The sequence below is a fragment of the Lithobates pipiens genome, unplaced genomic scaffold (genome assembly GCF_037356315.1).
Source record: "Lithobates pipiens isolate NorthernLeopardFrog02 unplaced genomic scaffold, aLitPip1_a1.2 Scaffold_8, whole genome shotgun sequence".
NCBI classification, from domain to species: domain Eukaryota; kingdom Metazoa; phylum Chordata; class Amphibia; order Anura; family Ranidae; genus Lithobates; species Lithobates pipiens.
In genome coordinates this window covers 472414194-472430422 of record NW_027507903.1, presented here as the reverse complement: position 1 = coordinate 472430422, position 16229 = coordinate 472414194, and the positions used below count along the sequence as shown (strand labels likewise).

Genomic DNA, 16229 nt, shown 5'->3' with positions numbered 1-16229 from the left:
AAATAGATGTAAATATAAACTAACTAAATTGTTGATATTATGTCCATATACATGATTTGTAAAGATACCGGAGGCAGGGGATAATAAAGAAGTGAGAGCCTTAGTGATGAAAGGCTGCAGCCATCTGTGAATCGGCAGGGCAACCGAGAGCTGAAAAATGGAAAGGAGAGAGAGAGGGGCACAAACAGCCTAATAATGTAGTATTGGCTTTATTTAGGCTATTTTCACACTGATGTGTTTTTCAGGCGCTAAAAAATAGCGCCTGTAAACCGCCTGAAACACGCCTCCCAGTGTGAAAGCCTGAGTGCCTTGACACTGGGGCGCTTGCAGGATGGGAGAAAAAGTCCTGCACGCAGCATCTTTGGGGCGTTGCGGAAGTCATGAAAACACCCAGGGCTTTTTTTTATGGCAGCCCTCTCTGCTCTGACATGTCATGTAACACAATAGCCGGTAAAGGAAGTTTTCTGCACAACTTACTTCCTCTACCGGCTTCTCTGTGCTAGCCAATGTGAGTCCGGTGTTCCATCAGATATGGTGACCCCTCGATCGGGTCGGGTCACAGCACTGCAGCTCCTTGTGGCCATTCAAGAGGCAGCTTCCATCCCCGACTGCCGCCTCCACAGCTACTCTGACAGTTCAGATGGGCGGAGCTCTCAGATCGTCACTTTACTGTGAGAAGTTTGAAAGAAAAGAGCCTGCGTATATCATACAGCAGTGGCTGCTTTCCAGAGGAGGTGGAAAGGGGGGAAGGGAAGAGCTTTTGGAAGAGTAAACATGGACAGAGAGAACATGAAAGTGAGGTTTTAGGGAATTTGTACAGAGGAAAACTGGGGGGGGGGGGGGGGGGGTGGTCTGTGCAATGAAGATGAAGAGAACTGGAGGGACTTTTTAGTAGAGAGGAGACCTGGGGGGTGAGGAATCAAGTAGAGAGGAAAGCTTGGGGGGAGGGATTTTGCAGAGGGGAGAACTGGGAAAGTGTGTGGTGATTGGGGATTTATGCAGATAGGGAAGCTGGGGGAAAATTTAGCAGAGAGGAGAGCAGGATGGGGGAGATTTGTGCAAAGAGGAGAGCTGGGAAAGGGGAGATTTGTGCAGAGAGAACTGGGGAAAGGGGAGGTTTGTGCAGAGAGGAGAGCTGGGAGATTTGTGCAGAGAGGAGAGCAGGATGGGGGAGATTTGTGCAGAGAGGAGAGCAGGATGGGGGAGATTTGTGCAGCGAGAAGAATTGGGAAAGGGGGAGATTTGTGTAGAGAGGAGAACTGGGAAAGGGGGAGATTTGTGCAGAAAGGAGAGCTAAGAAAGGGGGGAGATTTGTGCAGAAAGGAGAGCTGGGAAAGGTGGGGGGGATTTGTGCAGAGAGGAGAGCTGGGAAAGGGGGAGATTTGTGCAGAAAGGGGGATTTCTACTTATTACCATTATTTGGTGCTGCTGTACTTCTCTACCCTAAGGAAGATATGGTTGGGGTGGAGTTTGGGCATGGGTGAGTTTGGGTGTGGTTGGAGGCAGGAAGTTGACCAGGGTGGGAGAGTTCATGCACCTTTTCTCTGAGAAAAAAAGCCATGTACACCGCTCCTAAAATGCCCCTGCCATTGAAATCAATGGCCAGCGCTGCCAAACACTTTCACACTGGGGCATTGAGGGCATCGGCGGTAAAGCACCGCTATTTTTAGTGGCGCTTTAATGTAATTTTAGCAGCGCTTTTTGGCCGCTAGTGGGGTGCTTTTAACCCCTGCTAATGGCTGAAAAAGGGTTAAAAGCACCACTGCCGAGGCCCTTTGCAGGCGCTGCCCATTGATTTCAATGAGCAGGGACGCTTTAGGAGAGGTGTATACACTGCTCCTAAAGCGGTGCAAAGATGCTGCTAGCAGGACTTTTTTTAACGTCCCGCAAGCGCAACGCTCCAGTGTGAAAGCACTCAGGCTTTCACACTGGAGTGACAAGAGAGGTGCTTTACAGGCTCTATTTTTGCGCTATATCGCATGTAAAACACCTCAGTGTGAAAGTGGCCTAAAAGTCAAAACAATTGTAAAACAATTGAACCCACAAAAGGGATAAACTGCAATGGGTCATGTATAGCAGGCACAGTCCAGAACACAGCCCATGAGGAGTGAGCGGCACAGGGCTCCGCAGAGATGGTGAGCCTCGATGAGATAGGTGGACGCTGGCAGCTGGGCGCCCGAGGAAACTCTGCTCAAGGGGAGAAACAGTGGCGGCTCATGTGTGGCAGACACATGGGTTAACTGGCAGAGCATGGGGATAAACAGGAGGAAGCCTATGAATAGATCCTGGAGGCAGTTCATTTTCTGACTGAAGAAGTTTTGATCTTTGAAACACAAATCTTTACTTAATTTGCACCTCTCATTGCATGAACAGACCACAGTGGAGTTCCCAGTGGCAGTCAGCAACCAGCGCTCATCCATCAGATTCTGATTCAGATTCAGAATACTTTATTATTCCAAAGTGAAATTATTAAGATACAGTTACATTTAATAAAGACAACACAAGATCACAATAACGAAAGGAACAAGACACAATGACCCAATAAAATTACCAATAACAGCAGTTAGTACCAAATAAAAAAAAATTACAACTATACTATAATAAACTATCCATACTATTAAAATACAACATAGAATACATTACAGATAGAAAAATAACAGAGAATCGAATTCCAAAATGTAAATAGTACACCACTTGCTCTAGCATTATCCAAAATTATAATGAACCCAATACCAACATAATAAAAAACATAATCCCACCAATGCCATTTCAGCGGTGCTTAGATGTTTAGCTTTTCACAGATTGGCGAACCTCTGCCCATCTTTATTTCTGAGACACTCTTAAGCCTGGTACACAATATCAGATTGTTGGCCAACAGAGCGTCAGACTTTTGTCAAAAGGCCATGTGCCTGGATCTTGTCTTGCATACTAATGGTACACAAATGTCGGCACCTTCTGCTGATGTCGTGTTTGGTGAGCATTGAATCCAAGCATGCGTGTTTGTACTTTGGACTTTTGTACACACAAGATGAAAATCTGACAATAGACCGTTGTCTGCCAAAAATTTACTAACCTGCCATCCAACATTTGTTGGCCGAAAGTTGGACAACAATTGTCTGAAGGAGCGTACTAACTGTCAGATTTTAGCCCAACAGTCTGTCATCACACAATCCCCTGCGAATAATCGGCTTGTGTGTACGAGGCTTAACTCTCTAAGATGCTCTTTTATACGCAATCATGTTACTGACCTGTTGCCAATTGACCTGATTAGTTGCAAAATGTTCTTCCAGCTCTTACCTTGTAAGTACCAGTTACTTTGCCAGCATTGTCACCCTATCTTAATTTTTTTTGAGACGTGGTTCTGCCATGAATCTCAAAATTACCTTATTTATTTCTTACAAAAGGTACATTTTCTCAGTTTAAAAATTATATATTTTTTATTGTGAATAAAACATGGGCTTATGAGATTTGCCAATCACTGCATTCTGATTTTAGTAGATTTTGGACAGCGTCCCGACTTTTTTTTTGGAATCAGGGTTTTTAAATTCTACCGAAAACACACTGACCCTGACCATAACCTTTAACCCTAACCCTGAACCCAACCCTGACAGTGACCTGACAGTTCAAACCCTGCCCTAGCTATATTTTATTTGTATTTTTACTTGTTTTACCTGCCAAAGGTGTTAAATGTCTGTCCGTCCAGTCCTGAGAGTTATACAACCTTACCAAACAGCACAGATCTGCTGGGCAGGACAGTAGACCTGATTTTACTCTGCTGCTGTTCATTAACATATACAGGTTTTTTTCCGTCCTCAAGCAAATAGACAGTGAAAGAAGAAACAGCAGAACAATGAGATGATTTCTCTCTGTTACTCTGTTTACTCCTACTAACAGCATGTTCCTTGTAAGCACATGAGCACTGTAGCACAGCTTATTAACTACGTGTTCTGCTCCTCCCACCTCCAGGGCCAGTTCATACCACAATTTCTACATTCTGGCCAGGTTTCTGCATGCGCATTTTTGATATGTTTTAAAGCTTTCTGATGCCTTACAGTTTTTACCCTCTTTTTTATTTTCTTCATCTCAAATGTGGATAATTGAGGACATGTGAGTTTCTGTGCATTTTTTTATGCTTTTTGTCAGGTTCCAGATACGTTTCATACAGAAAAAATGCAATGTTCTACTTTTGCTTGACTGCACTTGAATGCACTGTCCTCGTGTGAACTAGGGCCATTGGAATCCATCTTAACCATTGTCCATATGTTTTTGATGCAGAACAAAAACGTAGGAACTGTGTACCAGCACCCAGTCTAAGCTCTGTTTCCCTTGCCCAATCTAAGCTCCGTTGTACAGGGACTGCAAGATGCTGATACCTGGTCAAATGTACATACACTATTTTTATTTAAATAAATATGTTATGTAATTTAACTACAGAACTACATTCATTTGTGCCTTTCTTATCTGTCTGGAATATATCCTTAATGAAGCCACTTTATACAGTTATCTGTACTGCTCATCGACTGGCAGAGACCCTCCCTCCCTGTCAATCAGAATAACAGCATTCAGCACAATTTTGAAGCTCTCACCTGCTCATAGAACTCATTGACAATGCCCTCTGTCCACTTCAGATGTAAATCTTTACATTTGAGGGGTCCGTTGATATCGGCCAGCTTAATGCACATCTGACAGACCAGCAATCGGTCGTTCTCATTGGACCAGTCGATCCCCGGCCCCACCTCCTCATTCACCTGGAGTAGAGGTGAGATTCAGTACACAGACAGATTGTGTTATGGCCCCCATGAGGTACAATCATTACATCAGAGGTACATCAGCAGCATTATGTGTTATTTTCTCTCCACACTGCCACAGACACATTGGGGTCTATTTACTAAAGGCAAATCCACTTTGCACTACCAGTGCACTTGGAAGTGCAGTCGCTGTAGATCCGAGGGCGTCATGCAAGGAAAATAAAAAAACAGTGTTTTAGCTTGTACATGATTGGATGATAAAATCAGCAGAGCTTCCACTCATTTCGGATCTACCCCTCAGATCTACAGCGACTGCACTTCCAAGTGCACTGCCGGTGCACCTGTAGTGCAAAGTGGATGTGCCTTTAGTAAATCAACCCCATTGTCTACTATTTCCTGGCATTTTTCCTAAAAAATGGAAAAGTGATAAATTCTCTAACAAAAAAGAATAGATTTCTGTTGGGAAAAGAGAGAAACTGTATGAATAAATTGTAATGCATGCAATTCAAATTTTAAGGTGGGGCCTCGTGCAGGAGTGGTGAAGTTGGGTGCACTGTTTAGAAGTGGTGAAGCTAGGGCACTGCGTAGAAGTGGTGATGTAGGGGCACTCTGTAGCAGTGGAAAAACAAGAGAAAATGTGACTTGGACTTTTTAGGCACAGTCAACAATACTTTTATACAAAAAAAATATTTTATTTTAATATAGACATATAAAACATACATGATCTCTAAAAACCGACATTGATAGTTAGATACATCATATGCAATACCGCTACTGTACAGAACCAATAGTAACTAAAAGACAGGGAGATGAATCAAGGTCATTCCATAATGTAAATTAATTCAGAGACAGGTAGGCGGTGTAGTGATGTTCAAATATATACAATTTGCTCTACATGTTGCACGCTCATTGCGCTTCTTCAGGAGCATTTATATTAGCTTTCAAAAAAACGGAAGAAGAGAACATATATAAATATAACACATAAGACTGCAAAAACATCAACATAACTATACTATATAACTATGAATGAGCTGAAATATCTGTAGCCAAGGCGGTCACATGCCGAGCGTCTCTGTTGTAGGCAGAAAAGTGACAAACCAGACTCTATGGGGGCGTATATAATATGATATGTATATGAAAATGGAAAATTTGAATTAGAAATATTAAAATAGAGCCCAAGCATATAGCCTGGACCCAATTATTAGAATGTATTGTAACTGTAAGTGCCCAAGACAGATAAATAACAATCTGGGAGTTATAGGGCCCCTGAAGAGGACCAACATCGCAAAATATATTGAATTTAACTGGTAATAATAACCAAAGGTATATACTTACTAGATAATGTGGAATAATTTAATGCATAAGAATATAAAAACAACAGCAGCACAACATAGCAGATACAGGAGTGCAACAGGCCACAGAATGGAGTGCTTGCGAAGGTGTGATCCTGTCAAAGGAGGAAAAATTAGCCTCCAAATAGAGTTTGCCTAGAACAAAATATCATAAAGGTGTAATTAGCCAGCTCTGCTGGAAAAAGAACCTTCATAGAATAAAGAATAATCACGTAAATGTAATAATAATGAAGCTCACCAGGCTGAGAAAAAACTGGTAAAGGAAAAAGTACTGAAAGCCACAGCAGCCAATTATTTGTATTATCTTATGCATTCAATTATTCCACATTATCTAATAAGTATATACCTTTAGTTATTATTACCAGTTAAATTTGATATATTTGCGATGTTTGTCCTCTTCAGGGGCCCTATAAATACCAGATTGTTATTTATCTGTCTTGGGCGCTTACAGTTACAATACATTCTAATAATTGGGTCCAGGCTATACGCTTGGGCCACATTTTAATATGAATATTTTTATTTCTAATTTTCCATTTTCATTTACATATCATATTATATACGCCCCCATAGCAGTCTGGTTTGTCACTTTTCTGCCCACAACAGAGACGCTCGGCATGTGGCCGCCTTGGTTACAGATATTTCAGCTCATTCATAGTTATATAGTATAGTTATGTTGATGTTTTTGCAGTCTTATGTGTTATATTTATATTTGTTCTCTTCTTCTGTTTTTTTGATAGCTAATATAAATGCTCCTGAAGAAGCGCAATGAGTGCGCAACATGTAGAGCAAATTGTATCTATTTGAACATCTCTAAACCACCTACCTGTCTCTGAACCACACCTTTGGGTTCATTTACATTATTGAATGACCTTGATTCATCTCCCTGTCTTCTTGTAGTTACTATTGGTTCTGTACAGTAGCGGTATTGTATATGATGTATCTATCAATGTGGGTTTTTAGAGATCATGTATGTTTTATATGTTTATATTAAAATAAAATAATAATTTGTATAAAAGTATTGTTGACTGTGCCTAAAAAGTCCAAGTCCCATTTTCTCTTGTTTTTCCAAATTTATAGGACATGGCACCTTGTACTGTCACTGTATCCACAGGACCGAGTGGTGAAATAGGGGCACTGTGCAGAAGTGGTGATGATGATGCCCTCTAAATGTGACAGCACTGTGTAGCAGTGGAGAAGTTGGGACACTGTGTAGAACTGGGGAGGTTGAGGCACTGTGAAGGTGGGGTATTGTGTAGGTGTTCTGACATTGGAATATTGTGTTTCAGGGATGAAATTGGGGCACAGTGTGGCAATGATGAAGATGGGGCACTGTGAAGAAGTGGTGAAGTCGGGGCACTGTAAAGAAGTGGTGAAGTTGGGGCACTGTATAGGAGTAGTGAAGTTGAAATACTGTGTAGGAGTGGTGAAGTTGAGTCATTGTGTATAAGTGGGGAGGCTGGGGGACTGTGTAGGAGTGGTGATGTTGGGGCACTTTGTATGAGTGGTGATGTTGGGGCACTTTGTAGGAGTGGTGATATAGGGGCACAATGTAGAAGTGGTGATGTAGGGGCACTATGTAGGGTTGGTGAAGTAGGGGCACTGTGCAGAAATGGGAAAAAGGGTGAATTTGGGGCTCTGTGTAAGTGTGACGACATTTGGGCACCATGTAGCATGGGTGAAGTTGAGGCTCTGTGTAGGTGTGACGACATTTGCACATTGTGTAGCAGGGGTGAATTTGAGGCTCTGTGTAGGTGTGACGACATTTGGGCATTGTGTAGCAGGGGTGAAGTTGGGGCTCTGTGAAGGTGTGACGACATTTGGGCATTTTGTAGCAGGGGTGAAGTTGAGGCTCTGTGAAGGTGTGACGACATTTGGGCATTTTGTAGCAGGGGTGAAGTTGAGGCTCTGTGTAGGTGTGACGACATTTGGGCATTGTGTAGCAGGGGTGAAGTTGGGGCTCTGTGAAGGTGTGACGACATTTGGGCATTTTGTAGCAGGGGTGAAGTTGAGGCTCTGTGAAGGTGTGACGACATTTGGGCATTTTGTAGCAGGGGTGAAGTTGAGGCTCTGTGTAGGTGTGATGACATTTGGGCATTGTGTAGCAGGGGTGAAGTTGGGGCTCTGTGAAGGTGTGACGACATTTGGGCATTTTGTAGCAGGGGTGAAGTTGAGGCTCTGTGAAGGTGTGACGACATTTGGGCATTTTGTAGCAGGGGTGAAGTTGAGGCTCTGTGTAGGTGTGACGACATTTGGGCATTGTGTAGCAGGGGTGAAGTTGGGGCACTGTGTAGCAATGATGAAGATGGGGCATTGTGAAGAAGTGGTGAAGCTATGTTACTGTGTAGGAGTGGTGAAGTTGGAGCAATGTACAGAAGTGGTGAAGGTGGGGCACATTGTAGAAGTGGTGATTTTTGCCACTGTGTAGTAGTAGTACAGTTTTTAAGAAAAAAGAAATGTATATCCTATACAAACATGAAATATCAGGACTTTGATGAAATACATGGAGTATGAAGGCAGCCATGGTCTTCTCACCTTAGCATTGAACTCTGCCAAGAAATCAAAGTGCTTTTTCAGGTCAGTGGCCAGAATTGCCTCGATCACCAGGAACCGAAACCGCTTGAATTCCATGTGATCTAAATTGATTAAAAAATTATATTCTGGTCGTGACAGGAAGAGATTCCATGCCGCAGCTGCGTGGTGATTCTCCAGAACCGACCGGTCATTATAGAGCACTGCCTGGAAAAGAGGGCGGGTATTACTTAAGCTCCTCCCGCAACCACTGAACTCCCTTAAAGCCCTTCCCTACTAATGATTATACCCCCTTCCCATTTTTCTTCTACTCAATTAAATCCTGCTTCAATTTTCTACATGTCATAGTAGCCCCTCCCCATTTCTCTTTTACTCACTGAAGCTCCTCCCCGTTTATCTACATCTTACAGTAGTCCCTAGAAATTTCTCTTCTAATCAATTAAGTCTCTCCCCAACCTTCTACATCTCATAGTAGCACCTCCACATTAGTTTTATACTCACTCAAGTCCCTCCCTATTCATTTACATTTTATAGCTTCCCTATCTCTCTTTGACTCACTGAAGACCTCCTTCAATCATCTACATCTCATGGCAGCCCCCCTCCCCTCCTCATCCATTCACTGAATCCACCCTCCCACCCCCATTTTACTTATTATAGTAGCCCTAATCTTTTGTCACCCAATTTACCCCCACCCTCATCTACTGTCTCTCATTCTAACTCCTCTGGCATTTAAACATCACAAAATAAGCTCCTCCCACGAGGATCTACTATATGTCAATAGGACATGCATTACCTGCGGTGCACTGGTGGCCACAAGGAAGGCGTTGGTTCTTCCTGGGTGGTCGTAGTCATGCATGGCTGCTGCTACATAAAGAGCCATAAGTTCTAAGGACGGAATATTTCCTGACAAACAGCCGTACGTGTCTTCTGAGGGATTGTACATCTTGGAGAAAGTGTAACCCATGTGCCCATGTGTAATGCCGCTGTCTGAATCTAAGGAGACATAACACATAACACTTCTGTTAAATCAATCTCTCTTGTGGTCCTATTTACAGTATGTGTCTGTCAACCCTCTGAGGGTCTTGTGTACAGATATCACACACAGTAGGGTCACCATCTCTGGCCTTGCAGCTCCACACAAAGGGGTTGATTTACTAAAACTGGCAAGTGTAACATCTGGTGCGGCTGCACATAGAAACCAATCAGCTTCCAGGTTTTATTGTCAAAGCTTAATTGAACAAGCTGAAGTTAAAAGCTGATTGGCTACCATGCACGGCTGTACTAGATTTCGCATTCTTCAGTTTTAGTAAATCAACCCCAACGTGCTGCTAACGAACCGAGTGGGACACATTTACTAAGTAAGTAACACAAACAGAGATACATTGTTGTGGGATACTAGTATAGTTTACTGTATCTCGAGACCCCCTACCCCCCAAATCTCTAAGCATTTATTTTACCCCCAAATATCTAAGCATTTATTATCGCTACCTCCTATCTGTGTATAAATAGTTTCCAAACTGACCTTTTAGATAATTAAGAAACTTAAAAAACTCTGTTGTATCTGTTGCATCCTATGCATTAAGGTGAAAAAACACTTGTCAGTCACTGCCCCCCCATCCTCCCTCCCATTTTACTTACCTGAGCCCCTTCATCTCCTCGGTGGGGACACACTGTCCCTCTCTCCACGGGGTCTCGGCTCTTGATTGGATAGATTGGTAGCAGCGCAGGCATTGGCTCCTGCTGCTGTCAATCAAATCCAATGACACGGGCGCTGGGGCGGGGTTGAGTCCAGCATTCTTATCTGTGGATGGAAATACTGGACTTAGGAGTGTGCCCGCAAGGTAACCCTGGGGGTTATCTGATGCGGAGAGGAGCCGCGAGAGCCACCGGGGGACCCCAGAAGACAAGGTATGGGGCTACTCTGTGCAAAACGAGCTGCACAGTGGAAGTAAATATGATATATTTGTTATTTTAAAAAAAATAAAAAATGATTCTTTACAATCACTTTAAATCTGTACAGGTATGATGAACTTACTTCATCCATGGCAAGTTCCCCATCACAGCCCTCGGGGCTGGGGTACAGCACGGGCTGCTGAGCTGTTGTCTGACACCATACAACTGTTATGATTTCTTGCCCTCACATTCTATGACATTTGCCCACTGGGGGGGCAGTATGGTGGATGTATCCAACCATCAGACCCTGCCTGTGTCAGAAACATTGCACATAAAAACTGATTTTCATTTAGAATTACAATGTATCTACACATGTATGTATCTATACATATATCCATTTATAGCATGTGCAGCCTACTATTCCAATGCCTTTATCTGTTTTTCTCTGCACAAGGACGGCATCATCTTTGTTCAGGCATCATCCAGGGTCACCATTTATTTCCTGGTCTGAGATGTCGGTTCAGGGTTGCCAACCGCCTGTAAATTTACTGACAGTTTGTAAAAATCTGTGATTTTTTTTTACAACTGCCAGTTGAGAGGGCTGATAATTTTATGCTGTATTGACTTTTTAAGTGTAAATCAAGCAAATTACTGTGTTACAGGTATTGTCAGTGTTTCTATATCATATTTAAAATGTTCAAATATTCACTGTTAGTTTTCAATAGAAAATTTCTGTAATTTCTCAGGTTGCCAGTAAAAAAATTAGCTCCGCCAGTAAATTGTCCATGTTTTGTCAGTAAAAAATGCTGCGGGAGGTTGGCAGCCCTGTTCAGAGATGACACAAATGTGTAAATCCTGGTACCTGTGTTGTTTTTGGCTGTGTTCACTAATGCCTGACAGAGATCAGCCACTGCTGCAGCCTCTGACCTTGCACTTACTACAAATTTACAATGTTGCAGTCTCACCAGTGGGGGAGAGACTGAGCAAATGTTTCCTCCTGCCTGCAGCAGACTGATAGCATCATCTCACCCTACATGAAGTCACTAGACTGAATTTCCAAGGATGGCTTTTTAGGATAAAAGCTGGAGCCTTTCTGAAAAATTATACTGTTGACATGCACTGCAACATGTTAGGAATATAATCATGCAGATTTGAAATGTTACTAAGAGGTTCACTAATGTTATGTTAGGAAAACTCTACTCCTTTGTTACCTGAATCACTGGCTGAGCCATGATCACTGACAGCATTCTGCAGACCCGGAATGGCCTGTGTACTGAGGTACCAGACTGCATGCAACACATCAGTGGCGTGAATTCTGTTGTGATCTAAAATGAACATAAAGTATTCCGTTACTACATTATTATTGGACAGAAGCCTTCTGCCACCCAGTGGCTTTCCTGAATATTGCATATACCAAGCAGCAGTCCCCAGCTATAGGGAAACTCAGATTTGATTCATTTTTACTTTTCATTTGGACCATTTTACAAATATTTCAATCACATTATTAGATGTTTTAATCCCCCTTTTACCTGCTGGCCAATCCCAGTTTTGAGCAATGCATGTTGACATTTATAAAGCAGTCAATTGTATTTTCATTCAGAGAAGTACAGAAAGTTTTAGAGATGGTCAAGTCTAATGCCGCGTACACAGGATCGGAATTACTGATAGAAAGTTTTTCCGTCGGGAAAATTGAGAACATGTTATCAATTTTTGGCTGGCGGAAATTTGGACAGCTAAATTCCGATGGAGCATACACACGGTCGCATTTTCCGATGAAAAGCTCTCATCTGTCTTTTTTCTGGCCGGAATTACGATCGTGTGTACGCGGCATTAAAGTGGTAAAAATTATGACTAAAGGGTAAAAACCTGGAAAACTGGTAAATAGCGGGATAATTTCATATGAGTGGATGTGTGTGTGTCAAATACTGTACATAGCAGAGATACAAACCCTCATAGGAGTCACTGTATTCCAACTGTAAGCTCAGAGACCACAATCAAAAATTCATTTAGACACTTGTAAATTTATATGTGAACTCTTAAAACCCGTTTAGTTTACAAAGGAAATACATTTGTGTATAAAATAAAAAAAAACCTTATAAATACCTTTTTTTTTTCCTATAAGTGATCACATGACCTATGTTCTCAGCAGCTGCATAAGGGGTTTAGAGAATTGGGGATGGAGACTGAATGGGGGTAGTTCACTGACAAAGTAGTACACTGATCGTTTTAGTGAATGGCTGTGCAGGGGAGAGCATGTCATGGCAAAGAACAGACAGGCTGTTCTCCCAGCACAACCATAAACTGACCACACTGGGTTGGATGTGCTCTCAAGCCTAACGTGAAGAAAAACGTGAAGAAGAAAGCATGCAAGAGGTGGTGAAACTTTAATGTGTTCATCAAAAATAGTGAGAGGACAAAAATAACCAAAGAGCTCACTGGCTCAGTTTAGGCAGCTCACAACAGACAAGACTACCTTCCAGTGGGCACCTCAGTAGGTTTATCTTGATTGCTCATGCAGATACTTCTGATCCTGCAATTCACTTCCCTACACAGATTCACACAGGAAAGCTCTGTTTTGAGTCCATTCAAGTTTCTTATTTTAATTGAAGCCCTGATGAAGCAGAAGTTGTTGTTTTTTACCCCTGAAACGTGTTGCCTGCTTCTTAGTACAAACTAAAAAATGAATTTGGACTAATTTATCCTTTGCTCTTTCTATTTGAGCATGCTTTTTTTCTCATGCCCAACATGGTCAGTTTAAAATAAGAAAGCAGAGGGTCTGTCACACACAAAAGAAGCAATGCAAAGGAAACCGGCTACTCTTTACCACAAGTACAGGGTACAACAGACACATATCAGAAATATAAAATGTTGGGGTAACATACTCTTTAAGATTAAAAAAATATATATAACTTTGACCAAAAGTTCTTTATACCAGTCCCTAAAATAACGAAAATGCGTATCCTACACTATTGTGACAAGTAACATGCAGAGGCAACTGCTTAGTCGGTCAGACATGCCACACGGGGAGCACAATTCTGACAACCCAAAGGGTTTTGTTTTAGATTTTTGGTATTAAATGTTCCATTTAAATCCAGATTTTATTACAGGAGAAGACAGAGACCACCCAGGTCCTGAGTGAAGACAAAGCTCTTGAACCATCATGGCTGCCACCTCTGTATTTCCCAATATACCCTGTTACTGGAAGCTTGATACTGCGCCATGTGGTCACATGGCTGTTCTGCTGGGGAAAAGGGGGGAGCTAAAGCTGCTGAACTGCAACCTTTTGTACTTTCCAATATCTCCCATGGTTGCTCTGCGAAGGTTAAGTAATATAGCCTGTTATAATTACTGTGTTTCTCTGCGGTGGCTGTTCCCCAATTGGACAATGTTCTACAGACAGAATCTGTTCATGACCTTACGTAGTGCTCATTAGAGGTGGAGACACGTCCCGGGGACATTTGTTTATCATTGATTTGTGCTTCGCTGATGTGCCAGCCAAGCGTAAAAATAAAGGGTCTATAAATAGTGGGAAGGCTCACTAGCCTGGAGTGCTGTCACAGCTCTGGGACACGTTCAATGGAAACAAGCGCCCTACATCGCCCCAATTATACAGCGAATGACTGAACATACCAGGAGCTTCTACCGCCCCAAATATCACTCCACCGTGCTAATTAAAGAATCACTCCACCCAGAATGAGAGCAAGAGAGGCTAATACCACCAAAAAAATGACATTTCTGTAGCTGAAGGACCCATATGCGCTGAACTGTTGTTCATATTTAATATGAAACATTGCTGGAGTTTGTTTGCTCCATGCTGGGGCCACAGTAAAGACCAACTGCCAGGTTACTGGGGAACATTTAGTGAAAGTCATGGTTCAGGTTAAGGGTTAATTCCAAGTGTTAGGTCAAAGGTGCCCAAAGGTTTGCTTTGTCTGGAGCAGGGAATGGTTTTATTTCTGTTTGTCCCCCTGTTGGGGAAATTCCCTTTAAATTCCTGTCCACCTGTCCATCCAAAAATTAAAGGCTGACTCCAGTTAAACTATTTTTTCAAGTTAGGCTGAGGGTGAGGGTTAAGTGTTCGGTGCTCAGGCATATAAAGTGGTATGGGTTCATTTTAGGGGTTGGTTAATGAAAGGGGCTTCAGGGTCATTATAATGGTTTGGATAAGGTCAGGGGTCAGTGTGGGGTCAGCTGATTTCAGAGCAGGAAGCTGCATGAAAAGACCCTGGCACTGAGAAGTTCCGTGCTGTCTTTCTAATAATGGTTGCATGCCCAGAACATCAGTAATTAGCAGGAAGTAATTAATGTTAATGATGAGGATCCAGATGTCCTTGCTATACTAGAAAATGTACATGTCTTAAAGGAGACCTGCATGGAGAAGATACAGTATATGGACTGCCATTGTTAAACTTTACTTTTAAAAATGCTAAATGCAAATGTAGACCAGGCAGAGTTCATATTTAGAAACAGAAAAAAAAGACCATCCCCAGTCTTCCCCAATTTTTTTTATAGACCTACACTGATCAGCCATAACTTTATGATCACCGACAAATTAAGTAAATAACATTGATTGTCTTGTTACAATGGCATCTGAAAGTATGTGGGATATATTAGACAGCAAGTAAACATGTTGTCCCTGAAGGTGAAGTGTTGAAAGCAGAAAAAAAGAGAATTGCAGTTTTGGGCTGTGTATACACAAGCCAGTCAGGGTGCCCATGCTGAACTGTGTCCACAGTCAAAAGCGCTTACAATGAGCATGTGTGCTCCGAAACTGGACAACGGAACAAATGGAAGATAGTGGCCTGGTCTGATGAATCATGCTTTCTTTTACATCATGCGGATGATCGGGTGTGTCGCATACGTGGGGAAGAGATGGCACCAGGATCTAGTATGAGAAGAAGACAAGCCGGCAGAAGCAGTGTGATGCCTTGGGCAATGTTCTGCTGGGAAACCTTGGCCCTACTATTCATGTAGATGTTACTTTGACATGTACCACCTAACTGAACATTGTTGTTGACCAAGTACACCTCTTCATGGCATGGCAGTGCCCTCTTTCAGCATAATAATGCACCTTGCCAGACTGCAAAAATAATTAAACAATGGTTTGAGGAACATGTTGAGTTTCAGTTGTTGACTTGACCTTCAAATTCCCGAGATCTCAATCCATCAAGCATGTTTGGGATGTGCTGGAAAAACAAGTCCAATTCATGGAAGCCCTATCTTGCAGGTTACAGGACTCAGCTCCTGATGGCTTGGTGACGGATACCATAGCATACTTTCAGAAGTCTAGTAGCACCGATATCTCAGTAGTTCATGGCTGTTTTGCTGGAAAAATGGGGACCTACTCAGTATTACATAGGTGGTTAGAAATGTATGGTTGATCAGTGTATGTTCGTTCCAGGCATGTTTGAATTCACTTACTGTTGAGTGAGTCCCTACTGTGTCCTTGATCTTAGCGTCATACTGAAAATATTGCCCTCCTGAACCTTATTAACCCCCTCTATGTATTGAAAGGTTTCAATCATGTCCCCATTTCCCCTTTTTCCTCAACACTGTACATATTAAAGAGGAACTTCAGCCTTCCCATTCCTGCTTTTCCCCTGCTTACCTGATACTGTGTTCTGCACAGTAAGGATACTCACCTAGCCAACGGATCAAGCGTTGAGCTGCTGGGATCCACCTCTGTTTGGAAAGGTGGAGAGTTCAC

General features: G+C 42.4%; 1 protein-coding gene across 5 annotated transcripts in view; it reads right to left on the bottom strand.

Annotated features, from left to right (window-relative positions):
* PDE3A (phosphodiesterase 3A) overlaps window positions 1-16229 on the bottom strand; it is a 307110-nt gene that overhangs the window by 16215 nt on the left and 274666 nt on the right. For all 5 annotated transcript variants that reach the window (XM_077468665.1, XM_077468664.1, XM_077468666.1 and 2 more), the window contains 4 exons: window positions 11734-11847; window positions 9423-9622; window positions 8633-8836; window positions 4587-4748 (listed from right to left, as the gene is read on the bottom strand). In XM_077468665.1, coding sequence (XP_077324791.1) covers window positions 4587-4748; window positions 8633-8836; window positions 9423-9622; window positions 11734-11847 — 680 coding nt within the window. The remainder of the gene's footprint in view (window positions 1-4586; window positions 4749-8632; window positions 8837-9422; window positions 9623-11733; window positions 11848-16229) is intronic.